Source organism: Carcharhinus amblyrhynchos, chromosome 31, assembly GCF_965287045.1.
Source record: "Carcharhinus amblyrhynchos chromosome 31, sCarAmb.v2.hapA, whole genome shotgun sequence".
In the NCBI taxonomy this organism is placed as follows: domain Eukaryota; kingdom Metazoa; phylum Chordata; class Chondrichthyes; order Carcharhiniformes; family Carcharhinidae; genus Carcharhinus; species Carcharhinus amblyrhynchos.
The window spans coordinates 23,914,228-23,931,632 of record NC_137354.1 but is presented as its reverse complement, the minus strand read 5'-3'; the positions used below and the strand labels follow the sequence as shown (position 1 = coordinate 23,931,632).

The window sequence follows — 17,405 nt, the reverse complement described above, 5'->3', positions numbered from 1 at the left end:
ACTACACCAGGTTAAAGTCCAACAGGTTTATTTGGTAGCAAAAGCCACTAGCTTTCGGAACGCTGCCCCTTCGTCAGGTAAGTGGGAGTTCTGTTCACAAACAGGGCATATAAAGACACAAACTCAATTTACAAAATAATGATTGGAATGTGAGTCTTTACAGGTAATCAAGTCTTAAAGGTACAGACAATGTGAGTGGAGAGAGGGTTAAGCACAGGTTAAAGAGATGTGTATTGTCTCCAGACAGGACAATCAGTGAGATTTTGCAAGCCCAGGCAAGTCACGGGGGTTACAGATAGTGCGACATGAACCCAAGATCCTGGTTGAGGCTGTCCTCACGTGTGTGGAACTTAGCTATCAGTCTCTGCTCAGCGACTCTGCGCTGTCGTGTGTCATGAAGGCCGCCTTGGAGAACGTTTACCCGAAGATCAGAGGCTGAATGCCTGGGACCGCTGAAGTGTCCCCCGACAGGAAGAGAACACTCCTGCCTGATGGTTGTTGAGTGGTGTTCATTGTTCATTCATCTATTGTTGTAGTGTCTGCATGGTCTCCCCAGTGTACCATGCTTTGGGACATCCTTTCCTGCAGTGTATCAGGTAGACAATGTTGGCCGAGTTGCAAGAGTATGTACCGTGTACCTGGTGGCTGGTATTCTCACGTGTGATGATGGTATCCGTGTCGATGATCCGGCATGTCTTGCAGAGGTTGCTGTGGCAGGGTTGTGTGGTATTGTGGTCACTGTTCTCCTGAAGGCTGGGTAGTTTGCTGTGGACAATGGTCTGTTTGAGGTTGTGCGGTTGTTTGAAGGTAAGGACTGGGGGTGTGGGGATGGGCTTGGAGAGATGCTCATCTTCATCAAAGACATGTTGAAGACTCCGGAGAAGATGTCGTAGCTTCTCCGCTCCGGGGAAGTACTGGACGACGAAGGATACTCTGTCCACCGTGTCCCGTGTTTGTCTTCTGAGGAGATCGGTGCGGTTTTTCGCTGTGGCGCGTCGGAACTGTCGATCGACAAGTCGAGCACCATATCCTGTTCTCATGAGGGCATCTTTTAGCGTCTGGAGGTGTCTGTTGCGATCCTGCTCAGGAGCAGATCCTGTGTATACGGAGGGCTTGTTCATAGGGAATGGCTTCTTTAACATGTTTAGGGTGGAAGCTGGAGAAGTGGAGCATCGTGAGGTCATCTGTGGGCTTGCGGTACAGTGAGGTGCTGAGGTGACCGCCCTTGATGGAGATGCGTGTGTCCAAGAATGCAACTGATTCTGGGGAATAGTCCATGGTGAGTCTGATGATGGGGTGGAACTTGTTGATGTCGTCATATAGTTGTTTCAGTGATTGTTCACCATGAGGCCAAAGGAAGAAAATGTCATCGATGTATCTAGTGTATAGCATCGGTTGAAGATTCTGTGCGGTGAAGAAGTCTTGTTCAAACCTATGCATGAAGATGTTGGCATATTGAGGTGTGAATTTGGTCCCCATGGCTGTTCCATGTGTCTTCTCCCAATTTAACACCTTAACCCTAGGACAACACTCATCCTTTCCCTTGAGTATCTGAAAGCTTACGGAATTGTAATCACTGTTCGCCATCTGTTTCCCCCACTGCAATGACCTCATTCCCTAGTACCAGGATCCAGTACAGCCCCCTCTCTAGTTGGACTATCCACAGATTGTTCCAAAAAATACCTTTCTGGATACACTTAACTAATTCCTCACTATCCAGACCCCTACCCTAAGGGATTTCTAGTTAACATGAGGAAAATTAAAGTCTCCCACTGCAACAACTCTATTATTTCTACATCTGTCCAGAATCTGCTCACGTATCTGTTCTTCAACTGCCTGTGGGCTGTTGGGAGGCCTGTAGTACACCCCCATCAAAGTGACTGCCCTCTTCCTGTTTCTGAGCTCTACCCACAGCTCTGTTACATAACTCTTCCAAGGTGTTCTCCCTCCGTATAGTTGTAACATGTTCCCTAACCCGTATTGCAACTTCCCCACTGTTTCACCTTCCCCTCTGTCTTGTGTAAAACACATAGGTCCCGGAATATTTAGCCGTTAGTCCTGTCCCTTCTTTAACTAAGTGTCTGTTACTGCAACAATATTCAAGTTCCACACATGAATCAAAGCTCTAAGTTCACCTGTCTTGTATTGCTCCTTGCATTGAAGCAGATAGCATGGTGGCACAGTGGGTTAGCACTGCTGCTTCACAGCTCCAGGGACCTGGGTTCGATTCCCGTCTCGGGTCACTATCTGTGTGGAGTTTGCACATTCTCCTCGTGTCTGCGTGGGTTTCCTCCGGGTGCTCCGGTTTCCTCCCACCAGTCCAAAGATGTACGGGTTAGGTTGATTGGCCATGCTAAGAAATTGCCCCTTAGTGTCCTGAGATGCGTAGGTTAGAGGGATTAGTGGGTATAATATGTAGGGATGTGGGGGTAGGGCCTGGGTGGGATTGTGTTCAGTGCAGACTTGATGGGCCGAAGGGCCTCTTTCTACATTGTAGGGTTCTATACGCAATCCAGACCTCCAGGCCCATTGAGTTTAACCTCCCCCAGCCAACTCTTCCCCTTCTCATCCCCAAATAGAATCATAGAAACGCTACAGTGCAGAAGGAGGCCATTCGCCCCATCCAGTCTGCACTGACCACAATCCCACCCAGGTCCTACCCCCATATCCCTACATAGTTACCCGCAAATCCCCCTAAGGGATCTCAGGACTCGAACGGGCAATTTTTAGCATGGCCAATCGACCTAACCTGCACATCTTTGGACTGTGGGAGGAAACCAGAGCACCCGGACGAAACCCACGCAGACACGAGGAGAATGTGCACACAGACAGTGACCTGAGCCGGGAATCGAACCCGGGTCCTTGGAGCTGTGAAGCAGCAGTGCTAACCCACTGTGCTGTCGTGCCATCCTTTCTACCTATGTCATTTGTGCCCATGTATAAGAGGTACTCATCTTTGGGTGTTTCGGTGTTATTCTCGGAGGGGGGGAGGAATCGTCCTCCGCTTTACAACACACCTTGTAATGTATTTCATAAAATCATAAAATCTTAGAATTATACAGTGCAGAAGATTGATTTATTACTGTCATGTTTATTAGTATACAGTGAAAAGTATTGTTTCTTGCGCACTTTACAGACAAAGCATACTGTTCATAGAGAAGGAAAGGAGAAAGTGCAGAATGAGGTGTTACAGTCATAGCTAGGGTGTAGAGAAGGATCGGCTTAATGCGAAAGTCCATTCAAAAGTCTGACAGCAGCAGGGACGAAACTGTTCTTGAGTCGGTTGTTACGTAGAGGCCCTTCGGCCCATCGAGTCTAAACTGGCATATGAGAAACACCTGACAGGAATCCTGCTGTCCCGCTGAATGGGGTGTTAGAGCTAAAACAGGATTCCCACGGGCATCAAATGTTGCCATTGTCCTGGTCCACCTCGCCAGCCCCAATCAGCTTACTGTCCAGCCTGGAGGGGAACCTGTGAATTATGCAAAAGTACCAATTTGAATCTAATTAATAAAGCAGAACAAAGAACAAAGAACAGTACAGGAACAGGCCCTTCGGCCCACCAAGTCTGTGCTGACACTGAGGCCTCTCAAATCCAATATTTTCTTGTCTCTATGTGGTCCATATCCCTCGTTTCTCTGTCTATTCATGTATCTATCCAGCTGCCTCTTGGACATTGTTATACAATCTGTTTCCATCACCTCCTCCGGCAGCGCGTTGCAGACATTCATCACCCTCTGTGTGAAAAACTTGCCCCTTACATCTCTTTTAAACTTTCCCCCTCTCACTCTCAATCTATACCCCCGAGTAACTGACCCTTCGACTGTGGGAAAAAGACTCTGACTCCCCACTCTATCCAAGCCTGTCATAATCTTGTAAACTTCTATCAGGTTCCCCCTCATCCTCCGACGCTCCAATGGAAACAATCCAAGTTTGTTCAACCTTTTCTTCATAGTCCATATCCCCCAAACCAGGCAACATCCCGGCAAATCTCTCCTACACCCTTTCCAATGCATCAACATCCTTCCAGTAGTGTGGCGACCAGAATTGAACTCAATATTCCAAATGCGGCCTAACCAAAGTCTCATACAACTGGAACATGAGTTTCCAATTCTAAAACTCAACACCCTGACCAATGAAGGCCAGCATGCCTTGTACCTCCTTGATCATCTTGTTCACCTGAGTTGCCACCTTCAAGGAACTGTGGGTCTACACGCCTAGATCCCTCTGTGTGCTAATATTTCGAAGGGCTCCATCATTTACTGTGTACTTTCCTTCTGTGGTAGACCTTCCAAATTACATCATCTCACATTTGTCTGGGTTAAATTCCATCTGCATCTTTCGGTCCAGGTCTCCAGTTGATTTATATCCTGCTGTATCCTCAGACAATCCTCCTCATTATCCGCTACTCCCCCAATTTTTGTAATCCCTGCAAATTTACTAATCAGACATTTTCCTCCAAATCCATTTATATTTATCACAAAACAGAGGCCCTGGCACTGATCCTTGTGAAACATCGCTTGTCACAGACCTCCAGTTAGAAACAATTCTGACCCTTCCACTGCTACTCTCTGCTTTCTACGTCTCTGCCACAAATGCAATGAATGGTGACTACCAATGAACCAACAGCAACAGTTCAATTACTATTCACGCTATTTGCAGAGCACTGTAACATGTCTTCATTCCCCCGCATCAGGATTTTAGCTGCCAAAAGCCCGCGCTTGTCCACAAGGACCCCGTTTCGCTCATTCTCCATTGGCTGACATAACTAGTCTGATCCATGCCTCTTAAATGGGCGAGCGACCATATCCCTCCTGCTTGAATGCAGTGCATTAGAAACTCAATCGGGGGGACTTTCTCTTTCTCAGGGAGCAAAATAGGTTGGGGTTCAACTGTAGAGATAGTTTTGGTGGGGCTGACCTCATACGACCCTCCCCGGGTATCAACACATCACTTCCCACTATTTCCGTGGTTTCAGCTGATGTGATGTGGAGTTGCTAATGTTGGACTGGGGTAAGCACAGTAAGAAGTCTCTCGACACTAGTTTAAAGTCCAACAGGTTTATTTGGTAGCACAAGCTTTTGGAGCATTGTCCCTTCAAAGGCCAGATAAACATGTTGGCCTTTTAACCTGGTGCTGGGAGACTTCTTACTATTCAGGTGACGTGCCAGAGGACTGGAGGACAGCTAACGTAAGTATTGTTAAAGAAGGGAAGTAGAGATTGGCCAGGAAATTATAGGCTAGTCAGCCTGGGGAAGTTACTAGAAACGGGTGGTGTGGTTAGCACTACCGCCTCACAGCGCCAGGGGCCCGGGTTCGAATCCCGGCTCGGGTCACTGTCTGTGTGGAGTTTGCATGTTCTCCCCGTGTCTGCGTGGGTTTCCTCCAGGTACTCCTGTTTCCTCCCACAGTCTGAAAGATGCGCAGGTTAGGCCGTGCTAAATTCTCCCTCAGTGTAACCCGAACAGGCACCGGAGCGTGGCGACTAGGGGATTTTCGCAGTAACTTCATCGCAGTGTTAACGCAAGCCTACTTGTGACACTAATAAATCAACATTAAAGAATTCTGAGTGCATAATATTGGATAGAGACGGGTTAATCAGGGATGGTCATCACAGATTTGTTGAAGGAAAGTCATGTTTAATGAATGTAGTCAGTTGGTTTGAGCAGGTAACGAGAGTTGATGAGGGTAATGTATTTAACGTGGCAAACTGGTCAAGTAAGGGCGCAGGGCACCCAAGGCAGGGTGGCACATTGAACTCAAACCTCAATGAGAGGCAGGAAACAGATGGTAGGGGGATGTTTGTGTGAATGGACTTCTGTTTCCAGAGGATTTCATGATGTGGAGATGCCGGTGTTGGACTGGGGTAAACACAGTAAGAAGTCTCACAACACCAGGTTAAAGTCCAACAGGTTTATTTGACAGGAAGCTTTCGTAAGATTACTGTGAAATAAACTGGCTGGACTCTAACCTGGTGTTGTGAGATTTCTTCCAGTGGCTTTCCACAGGACTTAGTGCTGGAACCCTGACTATTTGTGGTTTGCATCAATGATTTGAATTTAAATGTATGAAAGTGGTATAAAAATTGGCCGGGTGGTAAACAGGGGTAGTTGTCGACTGCAAGGGTATATCAATGGACAGTTCAGGTGGGCAGAACAGTGGCATTCAAACTGCAATTGTGAGAGGGTAATGCATTGGGGAGGGGTTAACAAAGCAAAGGATTACGCTACGAATGGTGGGACCCTAGAAAGTACTGAACATAAGAACATAAGAACATAAGAAATAGGAGCAGGAGTAGGCCATCTAGCCCTTCGAGCCTGCCCCGCCATTCAATAAGATCATGGCTGATCTGTCGTGGCTCAGTTCCACATTCCCGCCCTCTCCCCATAACCCTTAATCCCCTCGCTTATCAAAAACCCATCAACCCGCGTCTTAAATATATTCAGCGAGGCAGCCTCCACCACTTCAACGGGCAGAGAATTCCAGAGATTCACCACCCTTTGAGTGAAGAAGTTCCTCCTCAACTCCATTCTAAACCGCCCCCCCTTTATCTTGAGGCTGTGCCCTCTAGTCCTACTGTCCTTTCTGAGCGGGAAGAGTCTCTCCATCTCTATCCTATCCATCCCATTCATCATCTTATATGTCTCAATGAGATCTCCCCTCATTCTTCTAAACTCTAACGAGTACAAGCCTAGTTTATTCAGCCTCTCCTCATAGCTCAACCCCCTCAACTCCGGCATCAGCCTAGTAAACCTCCTCTGCACTCCCTCCAAGGCCAAAATATCCTTGCGTAAGTGCGGCGACCAGAACTGCACACAGTACTCCAGCTGCGGCCTCACCAGTGCCCTACACAGCCGCAGCAAGACCAGAAGATCAGAGGGAGCTTGGGGTACATACCCACAGGTCTCTGAAGATAGCAAGGCAGGTATTAGGTGGTTAGGAAGGCATTTGTGATACTTGTCTTTATTAGCCCAGGCACACAATATGGAGCTGTTTAAAACACTGCTTAGGGCACAACTGGAGGACTGCGTGTAGTTCTGGTCACCACATTATGGGAAGGATGTGATTGCAATAGAGAGGGGCTGCTTTACCAGCACAGATTGAGGGGGGGCCTGCTAGTGGCGTATATGATAATGAGGGACAGAGATAGGGTGGATAGGAAGGCATGTTCTCCATTAGTACAGGAGTCAATAACTAGGGGGCAGTGACCTAAGGTAAGGGGTAAAAGGCTAAGAGGGGGTTGAGGAGAAATGTTTTGATTCACAGGAATAAAGAACAAAGAAAAGTACAGCACAGGAACAGGCCCTTCGGCCCTCCAAGCCTGTGCCAACCATGATGCCTGCCTAACCTACGGAGTCCATATCCTCCCATTCCCATCCTATTCATGTATTTGTCTCTTGCCCCTTAAATGCCGCTATCGTACCCCCTCCCCGGGCAGTGCGTTCCAGACATTCACCACCCTCTGTGTAAAAAAAAACTTGCCTCGTACATCTCCTCTAAACCTCTCCCCATGCACCTTAAACCTATATCCCCGAGTACTTGACTTTTCTACCCTAGGAAAGAGCGTCTGACTATCCACTCTGTCCATGTCACTCATAATCTTGTAAACCTCGATCAGGTCACCCTCTGTCATTTCAGTGAGAACAAACCGAGTTTATCCAACCTCTCCGCATAGTTAATACTCTCCAGACCAGGCAACATCCTGGTAAGCCTCTTCTGTACCCTCTCCAAAACAACCACATCCTTCTGGTAGTGTGGCGACCAGAATTGTACACAATATTCTAAATGAGGCCTAACTAAGGTTCTGTACAGTTGCAGCATGACCTGCCAATTTTTATACTCAATGCCCCGACCAATGAAGGTAAACATGCTGTAAGCTTTCTTGACCACCTTATCCACCTGCGTTGCCATTTTCAGTGATCGGTGGATATGTACGCCCAGATCCCTCTGCCTGTCAATACTCCTAAGAGTTCTACCATTTACTGTATAACTCCTACATGCATTGGACCTTCCAAAATGCATTATTTCTCACCTGTCCGGATTAAACTCCATCCACCACTTCTTTGCCCAAGTCTCCAGTCGGTCTATATCTTGCTGTATCCCCCGACAATCCTCTTCACTCTCCGCAACACCACCAATTTTTGTGTCATTTGCCGATCAGACCAGCTACATTGTCCTCCAAATCATTTAGATATACTATGAGCAACAAAGGTCCCAGAACTGATCCCTGTGGAACACACTAGTCACAGCCTTCCATTCAGAAAAATACCTCTCTACTGCTACCCTCTGTCTTCGATGGCCAAGCTAGTTCTGTGTCCAGCTCTCCTCTGATCCCTTCACCTTTCTTACCATGAGGTAACCTTGCCAAAGGCTTTACTGAAGTCCGTGTAAACAATGTTCTTTCCCTCATCTATCACCTGGCGATGGTTGAGTTAGAAACTCGGAACATTTAAGAAGTGTTTAGATATTCACTTGCGCTGTTGGAACCTCCAGGGCGATGGGACAAGTGCTGGAAAATGGGATTAGTGTGGCCGGATCTTTGTTGAGTGGCGTGGACACGATGGGATGAATGGCCTCCTTCTGTGCTGTAAAAGTTTCTGAATCTGGTTTGGTTGGACATTGGAACAAAGAGTAGGGGAGGCAAAAGTGTCCTTGATCTGCACCTGAGGCCCTGTGATCTGCTGGGCTACAGGCAGGCTGAGGGGAAGTGGAGTCAGGTTGGTCAACGGGTTTTCTTTGTACAATATACGCTTAACGGATTCAGCGACTTCCTTCCGGGCCATAGATTCTTCACGCTTTCTAAAATTTAAGAACATAAGAAATAGGAGCAGGAGTCGGCCATCTAGCCCTTCGAGCCTACCCCGCCATTCAATAAGATCATGGCTGATCTGAAGTGGATAAGTTCCACTTTCCCGCTTTCTCCCTTAATTCCCCTGTCTATCAGAAACCTATCTACCCGTGACTTAAATATATTTAGCAAGGCAGCCTCCACCACTTCAACGGGCAGAGAATTCCAGAGATTCACCACCCTTTGAGTGAAGAAGTTCCTCCTCAACTCTGATCTGAACTGCCCCCCCCCTTATCTTGAGGCTGTGCCCTCTAGTCCTGATGTCCTTTCTAAGCGGGAAGAATCTCTCTACCTCTACCCTATCCATCCCCTTCATTGTCTTATACGTCTCTATAAGATCCCCCCTCATCCTTCTAAACTCCAACGAGCACAGACCCAATTTCCAAAGATCTGAAAAGGAGGTGCGTTCAGGGAAGCGAGGAGGGGAATGGGGGAGGGATAGTATGCGAATTGTTCCTTAGGAGAGCCAACGGGAGCATAAAGATCCGAATGGCCACTTTCTGTGCTGGAACAATTGGATGAGACAAATGAGGAAGACTCACCAACGATTGAAAGAAAAGTTCAAAAGGTAATGCCTCTCCCCCCGCCATCAACACTAAATTCCCATCCGTACCAAATTCCCCAATCCACACTCTCACTCACATTCCAGTACAGTTTCTTGTCTGTGCAACATTTAACGCCTGTTTCATATATTTGGCTACGTACGCTTTACAACGGACCTGTGGCATTGGGTTAAGTTGTTCCGATTTTAGCATCTCAGTTCCGAAGTCAAAATAAAGTTGTTGCATTTGTGAAACTCCTATCCCAATTATACAGCATCGCACTTCATTACTCTAAAGCAATTACTGTAAACTCATTAGTAAATGGTAGGCACGCATCATTTACCTACTACAATTATTTCAACCGTGTTGCTGAGCTGGGACTGTCTCATTCTTCCTGACACAGATCTGGAGGCCTGGCAGCAGTAAGATCCTCTGTCTCCCTCGGAGATATGGTCGATACGCAGCCAGTTCAACTTGCGGCTTTCCAGTCTTCTGTTCATTAGCTTACTGCTCTTGTAGAAAGTGAAGGGGCTACCGTTATATTTCCCCAGGCTGGTACACGTGAGGATGGCTGCCTCTCCTTTCACGTAGACACCAGAACGTTGGTTCAGAGTAATTCTTGGAGCGACCGGAAGATCTGCAAGTAAAAGGGTACGACGTTAATTGAATTTTGAGAAAAGGATTGCACACATTATGAAGGTGAATATGAGCCTGTGTTAATATTCTACAACTGTTATCTAGACACAAGCGTTACATTTATCATAGAAACCCTACAGTGCAGGAAGAGGACCTTCAGCCCATCGAGTCTGCACCGAACACAATCCCACCCAGGCCCTATCCCCATATTATACCCACTAATCCCTCTAACCTACACATCCCTGGACACTAAGGGGCAATTTCTTAGCACGGCCAATCAACCTAACCCACGCATCTTTGGACTGTGGGAGGAAACTGGAGAAAACCCACACAGACACAAGGAGAATGTGCAAACTCCACACAGCCAGTGACCCGAGCCGGGAATCGAACCCAGGACCCTGGAGCTGTGAAGCAGCAGTGCTAACCCACTGTGTTACCGTGCCGCCCATACACTGCTGTCTCTCCTCTCACACCCAGTGGTGCACAAGGCAGACTTTCATCTGTTCCCACAGGGAGGTTATTCTCGGGGTTCCATGGGGAAAGGGGAGGCCATTGTCACTCTGCCTATGATTTGTGGGAGGGAGAAGGGGGGAGTCCGCTGCCACTTGGCTTGCGATCAGTGGGGGCAGGAGGTGCTGCGATCGGTCTGAGTGGTGGGGGACCAAAGTCCGTGGGGATTTAAGGGGTGGGGCATTAGCCAACCCGGAAAGAATCTGGCAGGGGTACAGCATTATTTGTTTTTTTGCGCGTGTGCAGTTGGACACTCCGATCGAAGCTGCAGGGTTTTAGGCATGTTAAGCCCCGCCTACAGGCTTCTGAAGTGAGAATGGCACTCGCTCAAAATTTTGCAGCCAGAGTCCGTATGATGGGGAGGGGGGGGAGCTAAAAACATTGCGTAAAAGATAGATCTGAAACTGTCCCAGATTCAAGTCTGCCCAGTCACTGAGACAAAAAAAATGGTCAAGTACCACTGCCCATTGCTTCAGTGAGTGCTGGTTACAGCTGCAGTTCCTCAGCACAGTACAAAACACTCCTTCACAAAAATAGAACCCTTAGTCACTCTCAAAATTATAACTAGGTTTGTCATCTTCCAGAATCTTCTGTCTTCTTTGCTGATTTCTTCTGTCTTCACTATTGAGCTTTATTTTAAGACAGGAATGCATTGTTACGCTGGCAGATACAGTTGCTGGCTGTGTGTGTCTCTCTCTCTCAGACTCAGAGTGTGTCTCTCTCTCTCAGACTGAGAGTGTGTCTCTCTCTCAGACTCAGAGTGTGTATCTCTCTCTCAGACTCAGACTGTCTCTCTCTCAGACTCAGAGTGTGTCTCTCTCTCTCAGACTCAGACTGTCTCTCTCTCTCAGACTCAGAGTGTGTCTCTCTCTCTCAGACTCAGAGTGTATCTCTCTCTCAGACTCAGAGTGTGTCTCTCTCTCAGACTCAGAGTGTGTGTCTCTCTCTCAGACTCAGACTGTCTCTCTCTCTCAGACTCAGAGTGTGTCTCTCTCTCTCAGACTCAGAGTGTGTCTCTCTCTCACACTCAGAGTGTGTCTCTCTCTCTCAGACTCAGAGTGTGTCTCTCTCTCTCAGACTCAGAGTGTGTCTCTCTCTCAGACTCAGAGTGTGTCTCTCTCTCAGACTCAGAGTGTGTGTCTCTCTCTCAGACTCAGAGTGTGTCTCTCTCTCTCAGACTCAGAGTGTGTCTCTCTCTCTCAGACTCAGAGTGTGTCTCTCTCTCAGACTCAGAGTGTGTGTCTCTCTCTCAGACTCAGAGTGTGTCTCTCTCTCAGACTCAGAGTGTGTCTCTCTCTCTCAGACTCAGAGTGTGTCTCTCTCTCTCAGACTCAGAGTGTGTCTCTCTCTCACACTCAGAGTGTGTCTCTCTCTCTCAGACTCAGAGTGTGTCTCTCTCTCAGACTCAGAGTGTGTCTCTCTCTCTCAGACTCAGAGTGTGTCTCTCTCTCTCAGACTGAGAGTGTGTCTCTGTCTCTCAGACTCAGAGTGTCTCTCTCTCTCAGACTCAGAGTGTGTCTCTCTCTCTCAGACTCAGAGTGTGTCTCTCTCTCTCAGACTCAGAGTGTGTCTCTCTCTCAGACTCAGAGTGTGTCTCTCTCTCTCAGACTCAGAGTGTGTCTCTCTCTCTCAGACTGAGAGTGTGTCTCTGTCTCTCAGACTCAGAGTGTCTCTCTCTCTCAGACTCAGAGTGTGTCTCTCTCTCTCAGACTCAGAGTGTGTCTTTCTCTCAGACTCAGAGTGTGTCTCTCTCTCAGACTCAGAGTGTGTCTCTCTCTCAGACTCAGAGTGTCTCTCTCTCTCTCAGACTCAGAGTGTCTCTCTCTCTCAGACTCAGAGTGTGTCTCTCTCTCAGACTCTGAGTGTGTCTCTCTCTCTCAGACTCAGAGTGTGTCTCTCTCTCAGACTCAGAGTGTGTGTCTCTCTCTCAGACTCAGAGTGTGTCTCTCTCTCAGACTCAGAGTGTGTCTCTCTCTCTCAGACTCAGAGTGTGTCTCTCTCTCTCAGACTCAGAGTGTGTCTCTCTCTCAGACTCAGAGTGTGTCTCTCTCTCTCAGACTCAGAGTGTGTCTCTCTCTCAGACTCAGAGTGTGTCTCTCTCTCTCAGACTCAGAGTGTGTCTTTCTCTCAGACTCAGAGTGTGACTCTCTCTCAGACTCAGAGTGTGTCTCTCTCTCAGACTCAGAGTGTGTCTCTCTCTCAGACTCAGAGTGTCTCTCTCTCTCAGACTCAGAGTGTGTGTCTCTCTCTCAGACTCAGAGTGTGTCTCTCTCTCAGACTCAGAGTGTGTGTCTCTCTCTCAGACTCAGAGTGTGTCTCTCTCTCAGACTCAGAGTGTCTCTCCCTCTCAGACTCAGAGTGTGTCTCTCTCTCAGACTGAGAGTGTGTGTCTCTCTCTCAGACTGAGAGTGTGTGTCTCTCTCTCAGACTCAGAGTGTGTCTCTCTCTCTCAGACTCAGACTGTCTCTCTCTCTCAGACTCAGAGTGTCTCTCTCTCTCAGACTCAGAGTGTGACTCTCTCTCAGACTCAGAGTGTGTCTCTCTCTCTCAGACTCAGAGTGTGTCTCTCTCTCAGACTCAGAGTGTGTGTCTCTCTCTCAGACTCAGAGTGTGTCTCTCTCTCAGACTCAGAGTGTGTGTCTCTCTCTCAGACTCAGAGTGTGTCTCTCTCTCAGACTCAGAGTGTGTGTCTCTCTCTCAGACTCAGAGTGTGTCTCTCTCTCAGACTCAGAGTCTGAGAGAGAGAGACACACTCTGAGTCTGAGAGAGAGACACACTCTCAGACTCAGTGTGTCTCTCTCTCTCAGACTCAGAGTGTGTCTCTCTCTCAGACTCAGAGTGTGTGTCTCTCTCTCAGACTCAGAGTGTGTCTCTCTCTCAGACTCAGAGTGTGTGTCTCTCTCTCAGACTCAGAGTGTGACTCTCTCTCAGACTCAGAGTGTGTGTCTCTCTCTCAGACTCAGAGTGTGTCTCTCTCTCAGACTCAGAGTGTGTGTCTCTCTCTCAGACTCAGAGTGTGTCTCTCTCTCAGACTCAGAGTGTGTGTCTCTCTCTCAGACTCAGAGTGTGTCTCTCTCTCAGACTCAGAGTCTGAGAGAGAGAGACACACTCTGAGTCTGAGAGAGAGACACACTCTCAGACTCAGTGTGTCTCTCTCTCTCAGACTCAGAGTGTGTCTCTCTCTCAGACTCAGAGTGTGTCTCTCTCTCAGACTCAGAGTGTGTCTCTCTCTCTCAGACTCAGAGTGTGTCTCTCTCTCAGACTCAGAGTGTGTCTCTCTCTCTCAGACTCAGAGTGTGTCTCTCTCAGACTCAGAGTGTGTCTCTCTCTCTCAGACTCAGAGTGTGTCTCTCTCTCAGACTCTGAGTGTGTCTCTCTCTCTCAGACTCAGAGTGTGTCTCTCTCTGACTCAGAGTGTGTCTCTCTCTCTCAGACTCAGAGTGTGTCTCTCTCTCAGACTCAGAGTGTGTCTCTCTCTCTCAGACTCAGAGTGTGTCTCTCTCAGACTCAGAGTGTGTCTCTCTCTCAGACTCAGAGTGTGTCTCTCTCTCAGACTCTGAGTGTGTCTCTCTCTCTCAGACTCAGAGTGTGTCTCTCTCTGACTCAGAGTGTGTGTCTCTCTCTCAGACTCAGAGTGTGTCTCTCTCTCAGACTCAGAGTGTGTGTCTCTCTCTCAGACTCAGAGTGTGTGTCTCTCTCTCAGACTCAGAGTGTGTCTCTCTCTCTCAGACTCAGAGTGTGTCTCTCTCTCTCAGACTCAGAGTGTGTCTCTCTCTCTCAGACTCAGAGTGTGTCTCTCTCTCTCAGACTCAGAGTGTGACTCTCTCTCAGACTCAGAGTGTGTCTCTCTCTCAGACTCAGAGTGTGTCTCTGTCTCTCAGACTCAGAGTGTGTCTCTCTCTCTCAGACTCAAAGTGTGTCTCTCTCTCAGACTCAGAGTGTGTCTCTCTCTCTCACACTCAGAGTGTGTCTCTCTCTCACACTCAGTGTGTGTCTCTCTCTCAGACTCAGAGTGTGTCTCTCTCTCTCAGACTCAGAGTGTGTCTCTCTCAGACTCAGAGTGTGTCTCTCTTTCAGACTCAGAGTGTGTCTCTCTCTCAGACTCAGAGTGTGTCTCTCTCTCTCAGACTCAGAGTGTGTCTCTCTCTCTCAGACTCAGAGTGTGTCTCTCTCTCTCAGACTGTGTCTCTCTCTCAGACTCAGAGTGTGTCTCTCTCTCTCAGACTCAGAGTGTGTCTCTCTCTCAGACTCTGAGTGTGTCTCTCTCTCTCAGACTCAGAGTGTGTCTCTCCCTCTCAGACTGAGAGTGTCTCTCCCTCTCAGACTGAGAGTGTGTCTCTCTCTCAGACTGAGAGTGTGTGTCTCTCTCTCAGGCTGTGAGCTGTGGCAGAGTTTGGCTGGGAGAGGTAGTTGCTATCTCTCTCTCTCTCTCTGTCTGGAGCTGGTAGCTTGCTGTTACACACTGATGACAGACCAAAATCCCCAGAATAACATTGTTTTACAGGTTACCAAAACATAAAATTCAAATCTGATAGGCTGCTGTTATTCGGATGCCTATTGAAACTGATTGGTTAAAATTCAAAAACCAATTGTTGTCTTGGCAACACCGCTGCCTGGCCTCATACTGCGATGTTTCAGTCTGTGTACCATAGAAAAAGCAATCTTTTTTTTAACAGAAACGTGAAATGCTTTCGGAGGTGACGATCGCGAGGGGTCACGGGCTGAAGGTGAGGGGGGTGAGGTATAACTCCGATATCAGAGGGACGTATTTTACACAGAGGGTGGTGGGGGCCTGGAATGCGCTGCCAAGTAGGGTGGTGGAGGCGGACACACTGGGATCATTATCTGGGTGGACACATGAGCAGACTGGGAATGGAGGGATACAGAAGAATGGTCTAGTTGGGCCAGTGAGCGGTGCAGGCTTGGCGGGCCGAAGGGCCTGTTTCCTGTGCTGTACTGTTCTCTGTTCTTTTCCTTCCTCCTCTTCGCATTTTACAATTTTTTTATAACTTCATGAACACCAAATCCTAACAAAGGACAAAGAAATTATAACACAGGAACAGGCCCTTCGGCCCTCCAAGCCTGTACCGACCATCCTGCCCGACTGAACTAAACACCCTACCCTTCTGGGGACCGTATCCCTCTATTCCCATCCTATTCATATATTTGTCCAGATGCCCCTTAAAAGTCACCATCCACTACCTCCCCTGGCAGTGAGTTCCAGGCACCCACCACCCTCTGTGTAAAAGACTTGCCTCATAGATATCTTTTAAACCTTGCCCCTCGCGCCTTAAACCTGTGCCCCCCTAGTAATTGACTCTTCCACCCTGGGAAAAAGCTTCTGACTATCCACTCTGTCAATGCCCCTCATTATCTTGTAAGACTTCTATCAACCTCCATCGTTCCAGTGAGAACAAACCAAGTTTCTCCAACCTCTCCTCGTAGCTAATGCCCTCCATACCAGGGCAACATCCTGGTAAATCTTTTCTGTCCCCCCTCCAAAGCCTCCACATCCTTCTGTTAGTGTGGCGACCAGAATTGAACACTATATTCCAAGTGCGGCCTCACTAAGGTTCTATAAAGCTGCAACGTGACTTGCCAATTTTTAAACTCAGTGCCCCGGCCGATGAAGGCAAGCATTGCCGTATGCCTTCTTGACTACCTTCTCCACCTGCGTTGCCACTTTCAGTGACCTGTGTACCTGTACACCCAGATCCCTCTGCCTATCAATACTCTTAAGGATTCTACCATTTACTGTATACTTCCTATCTGTATTAGACCTTCCAAAATGCATTACCTCACATTTGTCCGGATTAAACTCCATCTGCCATCTCTCTGCCCAAGCCTCCAACTGATCTATATCCTGCTGTATCCTCTGATGGTCCTCATCGCTATCCGCAAATCCACCAACCTTTGTGTCGTCCACAAACTTACTAATCAAACCATTACATTTTCCTCCAAATGATTTATTTTTATTGCAAAGATCAAAGTTCCCAGCACTGATCCCTGAGGAACACCACTTGTCACAGCCCTCCATTCAGAAACACACCCTTCCACTGCTACCCTCTGTCTTCTATGAACAATCCAGTTCAGTATCCATCTTGCCAGCTCACCTTCTGCACCAGTCTGCCATGAGGGACCTTGTCAAAGGCCTTACTGAAATCCATGTAGACAAAACCCACTGCCCCACCCTCATCAATCACCTTCGTCACTTCCTCGAAAAACTTAATCAAGTTAGTGAGACACGACCTCCCCTTCACAAAACCATGTTGCCTCTCACTAATATGTCCACTTATTTCTAAGTGGGAGTAAATCCTGTCTTGAATAATCCTTTCCAATAATTTCCCTACCCTGGCGTAAGGCTCACCAGCCTGTAAATACCTGAATTGTCCTTGCTACACTTCTTAAACAAAGGAACAACATTGGCTATTCTCCAATCCTCTGGGACCTCCCCTGTAAGAAGTCTCACAACACCAGGTTAAAGTCCAACCAGTTTATTTGATAGTAAACCCACAAGATTTTGAGGTTGCCCCTTTGTCAGGTGAGTGGAGAGCTCTGGTCTCAGGTCTGGTCTCCTGAGACCAGGACTCTCCACTCACCTGACAAAGGGGCAAACCCCAAAAGCTTGTGGGTTTACTATCAAATAAACCTGTTGGACTTTAAACTGGTGTTGTGAGACTTCTTACTGTGTTTACCCCCGTCCAACGCCGGCATCTCCACATCAAGACTTCCCCTGTAGCCAGTGAAGATACAAAGATTTCTTTCAAAGCCTCAATGATTTCTTCCCTTGCCTCTCTCAGTATTCTGGGGTATATCCCATTAGGCCTTAGGGACTTGTTTCCCTTAACGTTTCTCAAGAACCCCAATAC

The 17,405-nt window shown here is 47.9% G+C and overlaps 1 protein-coding gene across 1 annotated transcript in view; it reads right to left on the bottom strand.

The window, feature by feature from the left end:
* The window catches only part of LOC145360408 (Fc receptor-like protein 5), a 96,161-nt gene that overhangs the window by 54,703 nt on the left and 24,053 nt on the right, over window positions 1–17,405 (bottom strand). Inside the window, exon 2 of the mRNA XM_080215607.1 lies at window positions 9,734–10,027. Within this exon, the coding sequence (XP_080071733.1) occupies window positions 9,734–10,027 (294 nt within the window). The remainder of the gene's footprint in view (window positions 1–9,733; window positions 10,028–17,405) is intronic.